Raw genomic sequence first — 16,747 nt, forward strand, 5'->3', positions numbered from 1 at the left:
TGTTAAAATGTAGTAATACCTAGTATTATGGGTATTCTTATGTTAAAACAAAAGAACATGATGCAGTAGGATATCTATAGCTTTTTTTTTTTTTTTAAGGTGCTGGGAGCATTATAAATTGAGGAATAGGTTTGAGGGAGATTTACATTTCCTTGTTTTTTGTTTTATGCTATTTTAATTATTCTTTGTTACATCCATGTATAACCTTTTAAAAACAATAAAATTCTTTATAATATTAAAAGGAAGATTACTATTGCTACCAGAACTTTAGAATGTCTGCCCTGGAGTAAACCCAGAAAATTTTTTTGTCCAACTCTTGCAATTTTATTATTGAATAATTATAGTCAATTATACTAATAAGATGCATTAGTAGTAAAAAAGAAATATAATTTTATGTCAGATTTCATTTAGTTTCTAACTTTGTCTATAACTTTAGGCAAGACATTCCATTTGCTTATTTATAAATGGGGGCAAAATATCCTCATATGGAGTATTATGAGAATTAAATGAGATTACATAAATAAATTTTCTAAAATACTAGCTGATAGGTGGTCTTTCTTTTCCTTTTCTATGAAAAAAATGCATATCAACCTTGCCTTTTAACAAATTTTAGCCTTTTTATAGTTTTTAATATTTCAGAGTCAGACATTCCTTAGAGATAAATCATACTGTGAAAGAGAAATCTTATTTGTTTATTTGTGTATTATATTCACAGAGTGTTTTCAGGAAAGCGAACATCTCAAGGAAAGTCTTAAGTGTTGCTTATTGCATCTCTTTGGAGCCATTATAGCCGGTGGGCAGGTGAGGAAAGTGTTAAAAGTTAATATTTAAAACAATAGTTAACAGTGCAAAAAGTTTTCCATGGGTTATTTTAATGTATTCTTTCTCTTTTTATAATTTCATGAATCACACAAATATTTTTCTGAGTTTATGTCTTGTTTTAAACTAATCTTTTGTTAAAACTTCTTCAAAAAGCTAAGTAATAATATTACTTAAAATATAACAGTATATAATAACTTATAATAAATTAACAATAAAATTACTACATAAATAACCATATTTAACAATTTTTTATTATAAGTTCTTAGCTGTTTTGACTTTCAGCTGCTAGTTCTTTCTTTAGACATAGAGTCAGCCCTATTTGTCTACATGATGAAATCAAACTCAAAATTAAATATATATGAATTAGTTACTCTTCTGTCTACTTAATTACTGAATGCATATATACAAGGTTTATATGCATTTTTTCAACAAACCCAACTAGTTTATTTATTATTCACAAGAAGGAAATTCTAGTATTACTTATTTCTTTATTTTTGAAGGTAAGGATCTTAAAAACTGTAAACTTTGAGTGTAACTAGTAGTTGAAAACTAGTAATCCTGAAAATAAGATTATAGTACAGAAAGAACATCCTACATATTTTCTTGAAGCACACAGTTTGGATCAGAAGTTTCTAACACATTTTGTAACACATATGCCCTCTATAAAGTCCCTTGTCAGAATGCTTCAAATGCATAAAATAAAACACACAGGATCACAAAGGAAACTAGTTATGCTGAAGTCAGTTACTAAAATATTAAGCTAAATTTGTAACATAGTAATATGTGCTTATAACACACTAAATAGAGAGGTACAGCATCAAGTATAGTAACAAATGTAATTTCAAAAGACACAAACCTGATGTTTCGAGACATTACGGCAACTGTAATATATGAAAATTTATGTGATTTCTATTGGTGACAAAGTTACAGCTGTTGCTAATAATGCTACTTGGGTTTCCTAGTGGGCTACCTTGCCTTTCCTTCTTTACACTAGTAGAAGAATCTGTTTTTTGTGAGAGTGATGGTGGCTAGAATCTCATTTTTCAGTTTGTTTGCTTTTGTCACCTTTGTTAGCTGATATCCTTCTTTTGTATTAGTGTCTCCTCATTTCCATAATTTCTCCACTACTAGAAATAAGAATTAATAAGTATACATGAATAAAATTGAAAATGACATTGTTTCTGAGTATTGGAGAAGCTGGTTGGATCCCATTACCATTTTGAACACACAGAGACTTGTTCTTTTTAGTGCCCAGGGGTAATCAAGCCCTGAGAGACCTCCAGTAATTAAAATTAACATTGAAATCAAGTAGATACTAGAAGACAAATTTATTATTTTATGTACTGAAAATATTCAAAGTCCTTTTAATCAGGTTATAGCTATAGTTACAGCTATTTTGAGGTCAGAAGGTTATGTATTGAATATATGGTTAGTACCACGATATTTAGACAAATCAAATATCTAAAGGTATAAGAATGGCCTTGTCATAAATAGCAGAAAAACTGAAGTCCCATAATGGTTTCCCTTCTCAAAGTATCATGCTTGGACTTCTCATTGATGTATTTGTTCTATTTTGCATTAAGAAAATGGGCATTGGAGCCAGACTGACTTAGGTTTGAATCCCATGTCCATCTCTAATTAATTCTGTGACCTTGGATAAAAACTATTTACATGTTTAGTTTCTTTATTTATAATATAGAAGTAGTAACACTATAAGGTAGTCATAAGGACCAAATGGTGCGTAATATATGTAAGGCGCTTGCTTGTAAGAACTAATCTGGTGGCTCTAGGATCTTCAGGGACTCAAGTACCTTTTCAGTGTCAGTGTGTTATTTATTTCTTTTGTTACAAGATTAGCTTTTAGAGTTTTGGTCATCTGCATCGTGTCTGCCTTTTCAGCACAAAAATGGAGGAGACGGTGAAGAGGGAGACAAATGGCATGTTGCAACTATCTTTAAAGGAGATACTGAAAAGCTGATACCTTTTTTTTTAAATCTTATTTGCCAAACAAACTCCATGAGATAACTACAACAAAGGAAAATATGTCCAGATAAAAAAATGGATAAAACTTGCTTCTTCAGCCTCCTTGGCAGCAGGGGAAGTTAGGAAATGTAATTTTTATTCCTGGTAGCCACATGTCCAGCAAAGTATCAAGGGTACTTTTGATAAGGGAGTGGAGGATAATGGTGGTTGGATGTTCTATAGTCAGTTTCTTCCCATAGTAGCACTTTTTATTATAGATATTACTTATTTTATTGATAATAACAAGTTCTAATGGCTTAAGTATTACTTCTGGATGATTTTTGCATAACTGTGTTTGATTTATTATATATCAATTTAACAGTTTGGAGCAAAATATATGGTTTATTTCTAAGTTTAATGGATCACCCTGAATAGCTACCAATGACTCAGAATTTCAGAAATGTTTGTAGAATTAGAGTCAAGCCAGTTGTCTTATATATCTGTATCATTTGGGGTGGATTTGCTATAACCAACAGAAAACCCTAGAGAAACTTACCCAAATTGAGGTTTTTTTGTTTGTTTTTATTTTTGCATAACAAATCCAGATGTAAGCAGTTCTGAGCTGATACAGCAACTCCATGGTATCATCAAGGACTATTTCCTTCTGCATTTCTATTTTCTCTTTAGCCTGCTACTTTAATTCTTGGGTTTGTTTCTTTATGATTTAAAGGTGACTCCAAGCATCATGTCTGCATTCCAGGCAGGAAAAAGGTGAAAAGGCCAAGAGCAAAGGGTCCTTCTCTTTTTATTTGTAAAGTTATATTTTCTTTGTAGCCTACTGGCATATATTTTTGACCAGAATTATGTCACATGGCTGCCACTAGCCATAAGGGAGGACGGTAAACAAGTTTTCTCTGTGAGCAGATTGTTATCTGAATAAAATCAGAAATCTAGTAATCTAGTGAGGAAATGAAGACTTAATCTGCATAAAACACTAGCACTGCTTATCAAAGTATATGTTTAATTTTTTTATATGTTGATTTGTTTTAAAAAGTCCACATATTTATTAAACTCTCTTTGTTTTTGCAAACATACAGAACTTCAGTTAGGTTTGGGTTTTACTTTTATTATCTCTCATGTTTCAGAGGAATGCTTTGCAAGCAATTTCTCCAGCTACCATGGAAGTTCTTATGAGAGTTTTGGCAGATTGTGATTCCTGGGAGGATGGAAATCCTGAAGAAGTGGGTAGGAAGGTAGAACTTACTCTAAAGTGCCTTACAGAAGTAGTACATATCCTTCTCACTAGCAGCTCTGACCAGCGTCAAGTGGAAACCAGCACTCTTTTGGAGAACTATTTTAAATTGCTAAATTCAGATCATTCAGCTTTACCTAATCAAAGGAGGTCCAGACAATGGGAAAGCCGATTCATAGCTCTACAGATAAAAATGCTGAGTAAGTATTACATAAAGTTGATTACACTCCGTTTTTTCTGAATCGTGTTTTTTTAGACTCGTTTGAAATTCAAGGCCATTGTATAGGAAGTATTGATTGTTTAATTCAGCTGTTGTGTGACTTTAGATTTTGACTTCAAAATAATTAATATGAAATTGATTTGTTTATAGCATCTTTGCTTTAAAGTGACAAAATTGAGCCTCTATTATTTTTTGAAAGTGTAATCCACTAAAAGCATCAGTCTTAAGAAAGTGGGCTATTATTTTCGAATTTTAGGAAAAGTACATTTTCAGGAGGTGCCATTTGCATTATCTGACCTATGGCAGAGTCACACACGATCAATTTTATATATGCTTCTGTAAATCTCTATAGAGGTCAGTTTAACATCTGTTCCTTCTCTAGAGGGCCTCTGTTTTGTTTTGTTTTGTGTTGTGTTGTGTTATTTCTTCAGAGCCTCTATGGATGTGTGTCTTGTTTTTCTTGCCGTCTCTTTGTGTTTGTTGGTTTGTGTCATTATTTGCTTATATATCCCTTTCTCTGTAAGTTCCTTCACCAATATATGTGATTTCTTATTGTATTCCTGTTAGATTGATAGATACAAGTATTATTAATTGAGAGTTTCTTCTTATAGAAGTAAAGTAATTTCATTATAGGTGTACTAGGAAATCTGGATCAGTAAAAAGAAAAGATTTTTATATCCTACCACCCAGATATATCCAACATTAATGGTTTATTGTGTAGCTCTAGAGATTTAACATGCTTGTGTGAGGGCGTGTATGCTGTCTAATCTAAAAATACTGGACACTATAATCTTGGTGAAACTTGATCCCTTACAATAATGTTTCTGTAGGAAAATAAGATTCATTTTATCTAGTTTTGTTATTTTATATGATGTGTTACATTTTATTATTATAAATTGTAAGTTTATAAGGAAGTTTGAGTCTGTATGAATGGACTTATTATTTGTTAAAAACTATCACATTATTTATGTTGCTTATCCCTAGATTTATGAATGAGGATATCTGTTCAGTATGACAAGAGCAAACCATCATTACAAATGGATTAATTCCCTGAGTCTCAGTTTCTTAATAGCCACATGCTAATTTTTTACTGTATAATGAGACTGTATTGCAAAACATAATAGCAAGCTATACTTGAGCATTATAATGGAAGAACAACTATTTAAGTCTCTGGGAAATACATATTACTCTTATATATAAAAACAAATACTTATAATAATAAATTATAAAAATGTTTACTTTTCTTAACAAGTAATAGTATAGTTTTGTTTTGTACTCTCTATCCCTATTTTTCCCTAACTAATTTTACATTCCTTTGTTAGCTGAAAGGCCTAAATTAAAAATATGGCCAGTGCACAGGGCACGTGTGGCTGGCTCAGTTCATTGAATGTCTAACTTCGGCTCAAGTCATGATCTCATGGATAGTGAGTTCTAGCCCCACGTCAGGCTCTGTGCTGATAGCTCAGAACCTGGAGCCTGTTCAGATTCTGTGTCTCCTGCTCTGCCCCTTCGCCGCTCATGCTCTGTCTCTCTTGCTTTCTCTCAAAAACAAATAACCATTAAAAATTTTTTTTTAAAATATGGCCAAAGTAAATGTTTCTGTGATTCCAAATTTTCCACATTACAAATGGACAATTTTGTTTTTATTTTCCCAGATACCATCACAGCCATGTTAGACTGCACTGATAGGCCTGTTCTTCAGGCCATTTTTCTTAACAGTAATTGCTTTGAACATCTCATACGACTGCTACAGAATTGCAAGGTATTTTTTTGTTCTTACTGTGTTTGGTTTTAAAAAGTGATCATTTTGTTTATGCTTTGATTCAAATTTGGACGTATTATTACTAATTTTTTTTATCATGATAAAACATAAAATTTACCATTTTAATCATTTTAAAGGGTATAATTCAGTATTATAAAATGGATTCACAGTGTTGTGCAACTATCACCACCATCCATTCTTTGTAAGTCTACATCTTATAGAATGGACTCTATATCCATTAAATAATCTCACATTCTTCCTCCCCCTAGCCTTCCTTTCGGTGTCATACAGTATTTCTCTTTTTGTGACTGGTTTATTTCACTTAGTGTAATGTCCTCATGATTCATCCATGTTGTAGCATATTGCAGAATTTTCTTCTTTTAGAGTTAATAATATTCCATTGTGTATACATACCACCATGCTACTATGGAACATGAATATACACATATCTCTTTGAGACTCTGTTTTCAGTTCTTTTGGCTATATTCCAGAAGTGATATTGCTGGATTATAATAATTAAATTTTTAAAAGTTTTTTGAGGAACCACCGTACTGTTTTCCATAGTGGCTGTGCCCTTTTACATTCCTGCCAACAGTCACGAGGGTTCTTGATTTCTTCACATTCTCCTTCACAGTTATTTTCTTTTTTCTTGATAGTAGCTGTTGTAATTGGTGTGAATTGGTATCTCACTGGGATTTCGATTTGCTTTTCTTTAATGGCTAGTGATACTGAGCATCTCTGGATGTGCTTGTTGCCTAGTTGTAAATATTCTGTGGAGAAATGTTTTTTCAGGTTCTTTGTGTGTTTTTTAATTCAGTTTGGTTTTTATTGTTGAGTTTTAAAGTCATTTGTTTGCATTATTAAAATTTGGTGTGAGCATGTGATGCATATAATTTTGTGCTTTTGTTTAATGTAAGATGGTTTTGTTTGCATTTTCCTGTGTTACGATTTTTATATCTACATAATATTAAGTGAATGTACCATAATTTACATAACTATTTTCTTTTGGCTGGTACTCAATTTACTTCTATTTTTTTTGCCATTACATAACACTTTCAAGTTTCATAGAACAGAATTCTATTCCTAGTAGAATTACTAGGTCAAAGGGCATAAACTTTGGTGCTTTTTTAAAATTAGGGATCTAGGGTGCTTGGGTGGCTCAGTCGGGGAAGCATCTGACTCTTGATTTCAGCTCAGGTCACGATCTCAATTTGTGAGATCGAGCCCTGCATCAGGCTCTATGCTGACACGTGGAGCCTACTTGAGATTCACTTTTGTGCTCTCTCTCTGCTCCTTCCCTGTGTGTGCTCTCTCTCTCTCAAGATAAATAAACATTAAAAAAATAAAATGAAATTTGAGAACATTGCGTAAAATAACTTGTAAATAATTGGGAAATCTAAAAAAGCAGAACAATAGAAATAGTGTTAATGTTCTTGATATATTCTGCTAATTTGCATATTATTTTTATTTTTTTGCTAATTTATACTTGTAGCATAGTTGTGTATATGTAATAACTAATGTCTCCTATATTTTCATAAATTTCAAGATTGTATCAGAAATTTTTTTTAGAGCTTCTTGAAAGCCTTTGAAAATGAAACTGCAGGGTACCTGGGTGACTCAGTTAAGCGTCTGACTCTTGATTTTGGCTCAGGTCATGATCTCAGGGTTGTGGGATTGATCCCTGCATTATGCAGAGTGGGAGTCTTTCTCTCTCTCTCTCCCTCCCTTTCTCTTTCTCTCTCTCAGCCCGTCCTATGCTCATGCTTACTCACTTGCTCTCCCTCTCAAAAATAAATAAACTTAAAAAACACTTGCAAAATATAATTATATTTAAAATAAAGAAAATGAAACTACTTCAGAGAATTTTTACTTTTCTGTTTGAGTTATTCCTTTCATGGACTCTTTGCTAAAAAAAATGCTAGGGTTTCATTCTGATTTTGTGAGAACATTCCAGTATAAATATTTTAATATCAGCTCCTTGAATTTTTCCACACTGTTAGGAGAGATATTCCTGAAAGCATTTATGTAAGTATATTGCTTAGTTTATAATGAAATAGTAAAGAAATCGCATAAAATAATGAATATATTGATAAAGAAGTAAATAGTGATGAATATTTATGAAATCAGTGAAAGTACTAATTTATCACTAGAGAGTAAAGATGCCTCCCCTAACTTTTTAAAAATTATTTCTGGGAGGGGTGCCTAGGTGGCTCAGTCGGTTAAACATCCAACTTCAGCTCAGGTCATGATTTCATGGTTCATGAAATCGAGCCCCGCATCGGGCTTCATGCTGACAGCTCAGAGCCTGGAGCCTGCTTCAGATTCTGTGTCTACCTTTCTCTTTTCCTCTCCTGCTTTCTCTGTCTCTCTGTCTCTCTCAAAAATAAATAAACATTAAAAAAATTAAAAATAATTATTCTTGGGGACATATTCCCAGGAAGATGAAAACAGTATAAAATAACTGTTTATAAAACTTTTTGTAAAAAAAAAAAAGCGGTGTGGCTTTATCAGTTATAGGCAACTTCAGTGATAAAGACAAAATGTCACATGTGTAGAGAACCTGTCAGTCCCACACTATAGGATAAATGTAGTTCCTACTAAAATTGATTAGTGTTTTCCTTCAGTATATGAAAGTCAGATATAATAAAAAAAAAATACACAGCTTTTTGGCATAGCTATCATGATGTTGAGCTAATATAATCTCTTTCTACTGTGGTATAGGCCAGAATTCCTTGTAATTTAGATCTGGAAACTTGCTGATAGTCACAGTGTTTTAAAATTTAATTATTTGATACCATCTATCTCATTTTGTTTTGAGCTAGGAAATGCTAGAGAAGAAACACATTTCAGAGAGGAAAGCCAGGCTTTGGGATCCAAGCCCTCTCTGCTGGAGGTGGTCTTCTTCTAGGCAGGATGTTCTAGTCAGAATCACTATAAACTCCTAACCAAACATTACAGTGATTAAGTCCTTAAAGCATGGGGGAATCTTTGAAATAAACTGCCCAATTCTTTTATTACACAAATGAAGAAATCTGTCATAAGAGATTAAATGATTAGCACAAAGTTAGTACTAATATACAATGGAGGTAGATTTCTTATCCCAGGCATTCTGACCCTAAGTTCACTGGTTGTATGTAGTTTTGTTGTTCTGGTACTTAAGGTCAGTAGAAAAATGTTTTCTGTGTATTAAATATAGGAGGAGTACAGGTTTTATTGATTAAACACATTTGATAAAGATAGATTAATGCGATTCTTAAAAATATAAAAATATTTGATATCTTGTGAAAACACAAGTTCTTAAATGTATTACAGGATGCTATCGATGTCTGATTGACTTTTTAAAGTATTTTGCTAGTAAGGAAAGAATAATGTATTCTGTTTTACATAGTAATATAGAATCAAGACAATTGTTGTTTGAATATTCAGACCTAGAGGAAACATTGTCAGCTAAAGCTTAAAGTGTCACAAACATTTTATGAATTACGTAGAGAATTTTAGGCTGATTGCTATAGTTTCTGTGCTTTCTTTTTGTATGAGATATACCAGCCAGTTTATGTATTTATTTCCTTAAGTATTTGTGTAAAAACTTTGGACTTGTCAAAATGAATTTCATCATATTGTAAAGTACTTAGAATATAATTCAGCAGAATCATACATTTAACTTTTCTGATAGCTTTGATAAACTTTAAACATTTAAGAGTTGTTTTGTTTCACTATATTACAATTTGGAAGGGAGATGTGCTTTGAATTAATGTAAAAATTATTTTTAAAAGCTGTCCAATTCAATATTTGAATTGAGAAGAAAACAACAGCAAATTTCTAGTAATAAAGAGGTTTAAAACCATCCCATATACTTTACCACTCTACTTGAAGTTTTAATCAGTTTTTTAAAAATATAGACATTGCAGTATATTGTAAATATGTAAAGGTCTATTTGAGGACTAAGTAATAAGATTCTGGAAAGCTATTGTTATTGTGGTGTTGTTTGCACCCCTTAATTTGTTCTCTTTACTTTCTTCCTTTTCTTCTCCACTTCTGCCCCTGAAAATCAACTACAGCAAAAATTTAGCATCAAGGCAGTCTTTGTAGGATAAGAATTTATGAAAGGAGCAACTGAAGGATGATTTATGGAAAAGAGTGTTGGAGGTGGATATAAAATGGTATAATTGAAAGCTTGATTTTGGGAGTTGCCCCTGCCTGGATTCATACACACTGCCTTATTTGAACAAATTCTTTTCATTTTTCTGAAATAGACTATTATTTTGATTCTTGAGAAATAATTATAGATTTTGGAGGAAAAAATATAAAAAAATACTTATTTTCTCAATCTTTTTATAAAACATATATGTATATATAAATATTTAAATTTTAAAATTGTGGCAAAATACACGTAACAATATTTGCATATATGTTTTTAATGTGAATATATATTCCTTTACAAATTTGGAAAACCAGTGAATATTTTTGTATCCTGCTTTTAAATGTACTATATCCTGAGTCTTCCCATATACCATCATATATTTTTCAAAACTGTATTTTTAAAAATATTTCGAGAGAGAGAAAGAGCAGGAACAGGGGAGGGGCAGACAGAGAGGGAGATACAGAATCTAAGCAGGCTTCAGTCTCCGAGCGGTCAGCACAGAGCTTGATGCAGGGTTCCAACACATGAACCGGGAGATCATGATCTGAGCTGACTGAGCCACCCAGGTGCCCCAAAACAGTGTTTTTAATGACTAGAAATATTTCAACCCAAGGTTCTCAAAGTATAGAGTCCCCAGAATCATTTTAGGGAATCTGTAAAGTCTGATCTTAACATTTCAGTTTAAGACTAGATTTTTTTTTCATAAACTTGAACAAAGCAATATTATCATAACAGTCTGAATGCGAAAGTAAATATTAGAATTCATCCATCTTCTATCATTTCAGACATTTAAAGAAATTGTAAAAATGTAAAAGCAGTGCCAATCTCAGTGAGGTATATTTGGAACATACAGTGCTTTTTCTCCCTATAAATGTGTGTTATTTATATCAGCCTTTAATAGGTTTGTTTTTTTGAATGAATAAGCAAATATTTTTTAAATGCCTTGATTTTAATTTCTTATATGGTAAATATTCATAGATGTAACCCATATAACGAGAATTTCTTTGAGGTGTTCAATAATTTTTATGACTGTTAAGTGGTCCTGAGGCCAGAATGGCCCCTTTCAGTCTATGGATGAACCATAATATATTCAACTATTTTGCTATTTAAGGATACTTGAGCAGTTTCTTACTTTTTGATTTGTAAATAAAGTTGAAGTGGGCATCTCGATTCTAAAATCTTGGTGTGGGTTTCTGACTTTTTTAGGGTAAATGTCTAGAAATACAATTACTGACTTAAAGAGTAATTTTAAGATTCTTGATATGGATTGCTTTCTGGGAAGACTTTACTCATTTTTGCTTTCATCAGTTTTTAGCATTCCTGTGTCCCAGCACCAGATAATATGGAATGCCACTATTTAAAAAAAATTTGCTGTTAATAATAACAGCTTTCATTTACTAAACCCTAGATATGTACCAGACATTATGTTAATAACCCAGCATGGATTATCTCATTTAATCTGCACAACGATTTCATGAGATACTCTTTTCCCTTTTGAGAAAATAAGCTCAGAGAAGTTAAGTAGTTTTCCTTAAAAATAGACAGCTAATAAGATTCAAATCCAGGCTTCTGATTCCAAAGCCTGTGTTGTGTACACTAATCTGTTTTTAGGTTAAGCTTTATATATACTCTGCATATCATATCATGCCTTATCTTTATCTTGTTTTATTTTATATAGCATTATTTCAGTATATTACTGGACTTTTCTATTTTTTCAAATGATAGAACTTCCTAAGAAGAACTTGCATCCTAGGATGCTCTTGATAAATTCCTTTATAGGGGCGCCTGGGTAGCTCAGTCGATTAAGTGTTCGACTTCGGCTCAGGTCATGATCTCATGGTTCGCGGGTTCGAGCCCCGTGTCGGGCTCTGTGCTGACAGCTAGCTCAGAGCCTGGAGCCTGTTTCAGTTCTGTGTCTCCTTCTCTCTCTGACCTTCCCCTGCTCATACTCTCTCTTTCTCTCTCTCTCTCTCAGAAATAAATAAAAAACATTAAAAAAAATTCCTTTATAAATCTAACTTTCTTTCCTTTTTCACTTTCATTTGAATTATCTATCTTTTTAATCCAAAATATGACAGATCTTTTGGGATGCTAGTCTTACATACTTAAACAAAAATACTTGATTCTGTTAGCAATTCCAATGTTTATCAAAGATAATCCTAATCCCCTTTTTATAGAAGCTAATATAAATTATGCTCAACTATTAATAATTTGAAAAATACATACACCTTTTTCAAAGTACAGTAGCGTATTTGAGAGTCTGAAAAATACTTTCAGAAAGAACCCTTTTTGAAGGTAGTTTAGCTTTTATAAATATACTTGACTATAGAATCCTCACTGTACATTATTTACTACACTATCTTTCATCTGTCTCAGTAGCAAATTTCCTTTTCTGTGAGACATTTTCTGCTGATTCTTTAAGAATTTAGGAATATTAACTAATTTACTTGTTGCCATTATTTCTCATTTTAGTAATTTCTGGTACCAAGAGAGAAATAACTACCAGTTTTATATATAGTATATGAATTAATGTTAGATTGTAATTCAACAAGTGAATAGTTGATTGTCAGTTTAAAAGCAGTATACTCACGAATGGATTCTTGGATTTATTTTCAAGAGACATGGAAATCCATTAAATTTCATTTCTGCTTATAGGTAACAATTTAATGTTCTTTCTCCATTATTCTTATCTCTGTTTTTAACAGCTATTTTTAAATGCTAACAATAAGGTGGCAGACAAGAACGAGAAAGACCTTGCCAACAAATTACTGACAGAAATGAATGAGGACCAGGTATCTACAAAGCCTGCATCTTGTTTCAGCTGAAGTCCAAAATCAGTCAATGGGAGCAACTATTCCTGTACTTTTCTTCTTATGTCTTAAAATACACAAACACTATATAATTCTAAGCTTCATTAAACATTTTTGAAAATTGTTAAAAAAATAAATTTTTTTTCATCTAAAAGATAAATCTGTTGAAATCTTGGTGGTTGATTTAAATGATCAATAGTATTAAATCTGTGTATGTGTGTTTTCTTGTCAGTTTGAGGAGATACAAAGTACAGGAATGGGATCCCAATATCAATGCTGTCCACGTGGTGGTGACTTCATATTTTGGGAGCTTCTTTTTCTAAGCATTGTGGTGTATTGGGACCTTAGGGCTTTGTTTGTGAATATGTATGGTCAGTTTTATCTTGATTCTTCGCTTCTTGTTGACAAATAATGATTATAATTCAATGGACAACCTGATTTCTGGAGGAAGGGAAGAAGACACAGAACTCTCTTAATTTAACATAAAGCTTAACTGTTGTCTTTTCTAGAAAGTCACCTCTATGTGGGTATAAGGCAGAAATAAGCAATTTTTGTTGCATTTCTGCATTAGGTAATTCATTTTGGAAAAAAACAACTATAAAAATTGCTTTGTTATGTATCTTTCCCAAATGTTTATGAGAGAGCTTACATTATATCTTTTATTAATATTATTGTAATATCCAGGTTTATAAATAGAGCTATGGTAGAGATATGATTATTATTTTCTATTCTGGATGTAAAATATTGATTTACAGAGTACTATTTTAGATTTCTCTATAAATGTTAGTCCCTCTTAACGCGTATATAGATTAATAAAACAGTTACAGTGGTATTCTCAGAGGTTAGTATTCTTAATTGTAGATAATGTGATGCCAGTCTTCTTGGACAAAGTGTAGGAAAGATCTTATTTATATGAGATTCTCTATAAATGATTAATGCGTATTATATTTATTACACATATAATAGGTATATATAATAATGTTTAATAAGCAACATCAACAAAAATCAAGATACTGGCTTAAATAACTTGCCTGAAATTGGTAGAGCTTAGTTTAAAATGACATAGATCTAATAAGTCCTTTAAGTCATTTTTAGTGTGAGGGGGAGAGGAAAGTCCCTCACGAAGTGACTGGCTTTAAGTCATAGTAATATATTACCAAAAGCAGAGTTTTGGGACTGTTAGTTTTTACAGCTTTCTAGTTCTCATGTTAGGCTTTCCTGCTTAATTAAGCCTAATGATATAACAGTCATGTTCAGTTTTTTAATGTTAATGTTGTATTTTGTTTTCACCTTTTTTCTCTAAATGCACTGTTCTGAAATTCAACACCTCTCTTTATGATAAAGCTTAGACAAAATAGACAAAATGAAGCTGCTTTTTATTTTTTCTTACAGTTTTTGACATTAAAATTTGCCTACTCAAAAACATCATAATGCTTATAAGATACATATTTCATTTTCTGTTCTACCTCAAATTCTGCATCTTACGTAAAAATAAGTATACATCATTTGCTTGCAAGTGTGATTGATTGGTGAATAATCATACCATTTCACTTATAACACAAGGCTTGGAAACCAAATAGATAACACCATTTTAAGCATCTTGTTATACATGCTAATGAAATTTAAACCTAGGAAGTTCAGTGTATTTTTTAAGGGAAATTAAAATATAATAGAATTTTCAATGATAGACCTCTCTCCCTTCCTCTGGAGATTGTCCATTATTTTTAAAAGCATGTGTTAAACTTGTGTTCTTTTTGGTTTTTGTTTTTTTCCTCCAAAACATTTCAAAGTAATGAATGAATGTAGCTTTATCCTTCTTGACACAGGGTTTATTTTCTGTCAAATAGGTAACTTTTCCTGCAGGTATAGTGTTTTAGAAATCTATTTTATTGTAAGAGGAATGTATTGCATGTTAAGTAATTATTTTTTCAGGTTTTCAGAACAGAGGTTTCCTAACTGAATACAAATATTCAACACATTGTTAATTTCTTCCCTTTTTATTTTTTTTTTTCTCTTTGGTAGGTGTTTCAGGGACAATTGGATTGTTTGGCTGTATCAACCATTAAGGCTTTGACAGCAGTAATGAACAAATCTCCGGCTGCTAAGGTGAAACCTAAATCTACAAGCTCTAAAATGTTATATATACCAGTTTTCACTATGAAATTCCCAAAGTAATGTATGAAAGTATATACATAATACATATGGTTTCACATATGAAATGAAATGGTTCACAAACTATCTCAGTAAAGGAATCATTTTGCTGTTAAGTTTTGAGACAAACACCTATGGGCACTGCTTTGCATTATAAGATACACATATGATTATATGATAGCACTGTAAGCTAATAGAGATTTACAGTGTCAGTTAACAGGGATAGCACTACTGTTGAAATGATCATTTTAAGTGATTCCATGGTTAGTGAGTTTAAAAAATTATATTTTATATCATAGTTTTTCTTCAGTAATAAAATATTCACTCTTTTACTATTTCCTTAGTTTATGACTGCCTAGACTGAGAAAACTTTTCACATATGAATAGCCCTGTCACTTTGGGACTTGTTTTTCATTAGGGCCATGGAAATTCTGCTTCTTCGTTACTGAACCTCAGGATTTTATTTCTGTCTCATTCACTACTACTGACTCTGTTCTGCTGTCCACTTATGCTGATTTTGTGCTAGTAATTTCATCATTGAATAGTTTTAAGGATTAGTGAGATCATCTGTGTAAAGAGGTAAACATATAGTGCCAGGCACATGATAAGTGCTTAGTAAATACCAATGTTGATGATGATGGTGGTGATGATGATATTTTACCTTCTGTTTACCCCATGTAATGTATTTCATGCTTTACCTTGCTATTAGCAGATATGAATGAATTATTCCTTCTTTCCTAAGCCATGCCTTCAGTAGTATTACTAACTTTCTGGTGGTTTTTGCCAGGACAGTAATGTTTTCTCTGTAAATGTTACTGTATGTAATTCATGGTTAGATGCCTACTAGACAGGCTTTTACAATTTTACAGGCTGGCTTGGGGATCTGATTCTATTTATATAATAGTTTCTGTAAGGACAAAAGTCATTTTAAATTTCTAAGTAATTGGTTTATGAGTTTAATGAATTAGCTGAACTGTATTATGAAATTCAAGTCCGAAATGATGTTCAAATCTTATTAAGATATAATTTATTTATTATGTAGTGTTTTGCATGGTTTAAAATTCAAAAGGTTATGTTAAAAATACCCTTTAAAAATGATAGGTATTATTTTTTTAAGTTTTAAATTTCAGTTAGTTAACATACAGTATAATATTAGTTTCAGATATACAATACAGAGATTCAACAATTCCCTACAATACTCAGTGCTCATCACTTGTGCACTCCTTAATCACCATAACCTATTTAACCTATATCTCCCCTCTGGTAATCATTAGTTTGTTCTCTACCTGTTTTGTTTCTTAAATGCCACACATGAGTGAAATCGTATGATGTTTGTCTTTCTCTGACTGACTTATTTTTGCTTAGCACAATACTCTCTAGTTTCATCCATGTCATTGCAAATGGCAAGATTTTATTCTTTTTTATGACTGTTTAGTATTCCACTTTATGCATATACCACATCTTCTTTATCTATTCATCAGTTGATGGACACTTAGCTATTTTCATAATTTGGCCACTGTAGATAAGGTCACTCTAAATATAGGGGTCCATGTATCCCCTTTGAATTAGTATTAAAAAATACTTTTTGAAAAAAGATTTTCTCCTACCCTGGGCTCACAGTCAACTA

General features: G+C 31.9%; 1 protein-coding gene across 8 annotated transcripts in view; it reads left to right on the forward strand.

Moving 5' to 3' along the window:
• The window catches only part of NBEAL1 (neurobeachin like 1), a 182,524-nt gene that overhangs the window by 51,176 nt on the left and 114,601 nt on the right, over positions 1-16,747 (forward strand). For 7 of the 8 annotated variants that reach the window (XM_039222592.1, XM_039222591.1, XM_039222589.1 and 4 more), the window contains 5 exons: positions 716-801; positions 3,930-4,236; positions 5,912-6,018; positions 12,865-12,951; positions 14,992-15,075. In XM_039222592.1, the coding sequence (XP_039078523.1) occupies positions 716-801; positions 3,930-4,236; positions 5,912-6,018; positions 12,865-12,951; positions 14,992-15,075 (671 nt within the window). The remainder of the gene's footprint in view (positions 1-715; positions 802-3,929; positions 4,237-5,911; positions 6,019-12,864; positions 12,952-14,991; positions 15,076-16,747) is intronic. The other variant, XM_039222596.1, reaches the window with a different exon arrangement.

This window comes from Hyaena hyaena, unplaced genomic scaffold, assembly GCF_003009895.1.
Source record: "Hyaena hyaena isolate Hyena2069 unplaced genomic scaffold, ASM300989v1 scaffold_1166, whole genome shotgun sequence".
In the NCBI taxonomy this organism is placed as follows: domain Eukaryota; kingdom Metazoa; phylum Chordata; class Mammalia; order Carnivora; family Hyaenidae; genus Hyaena; species Hyaena hyaena.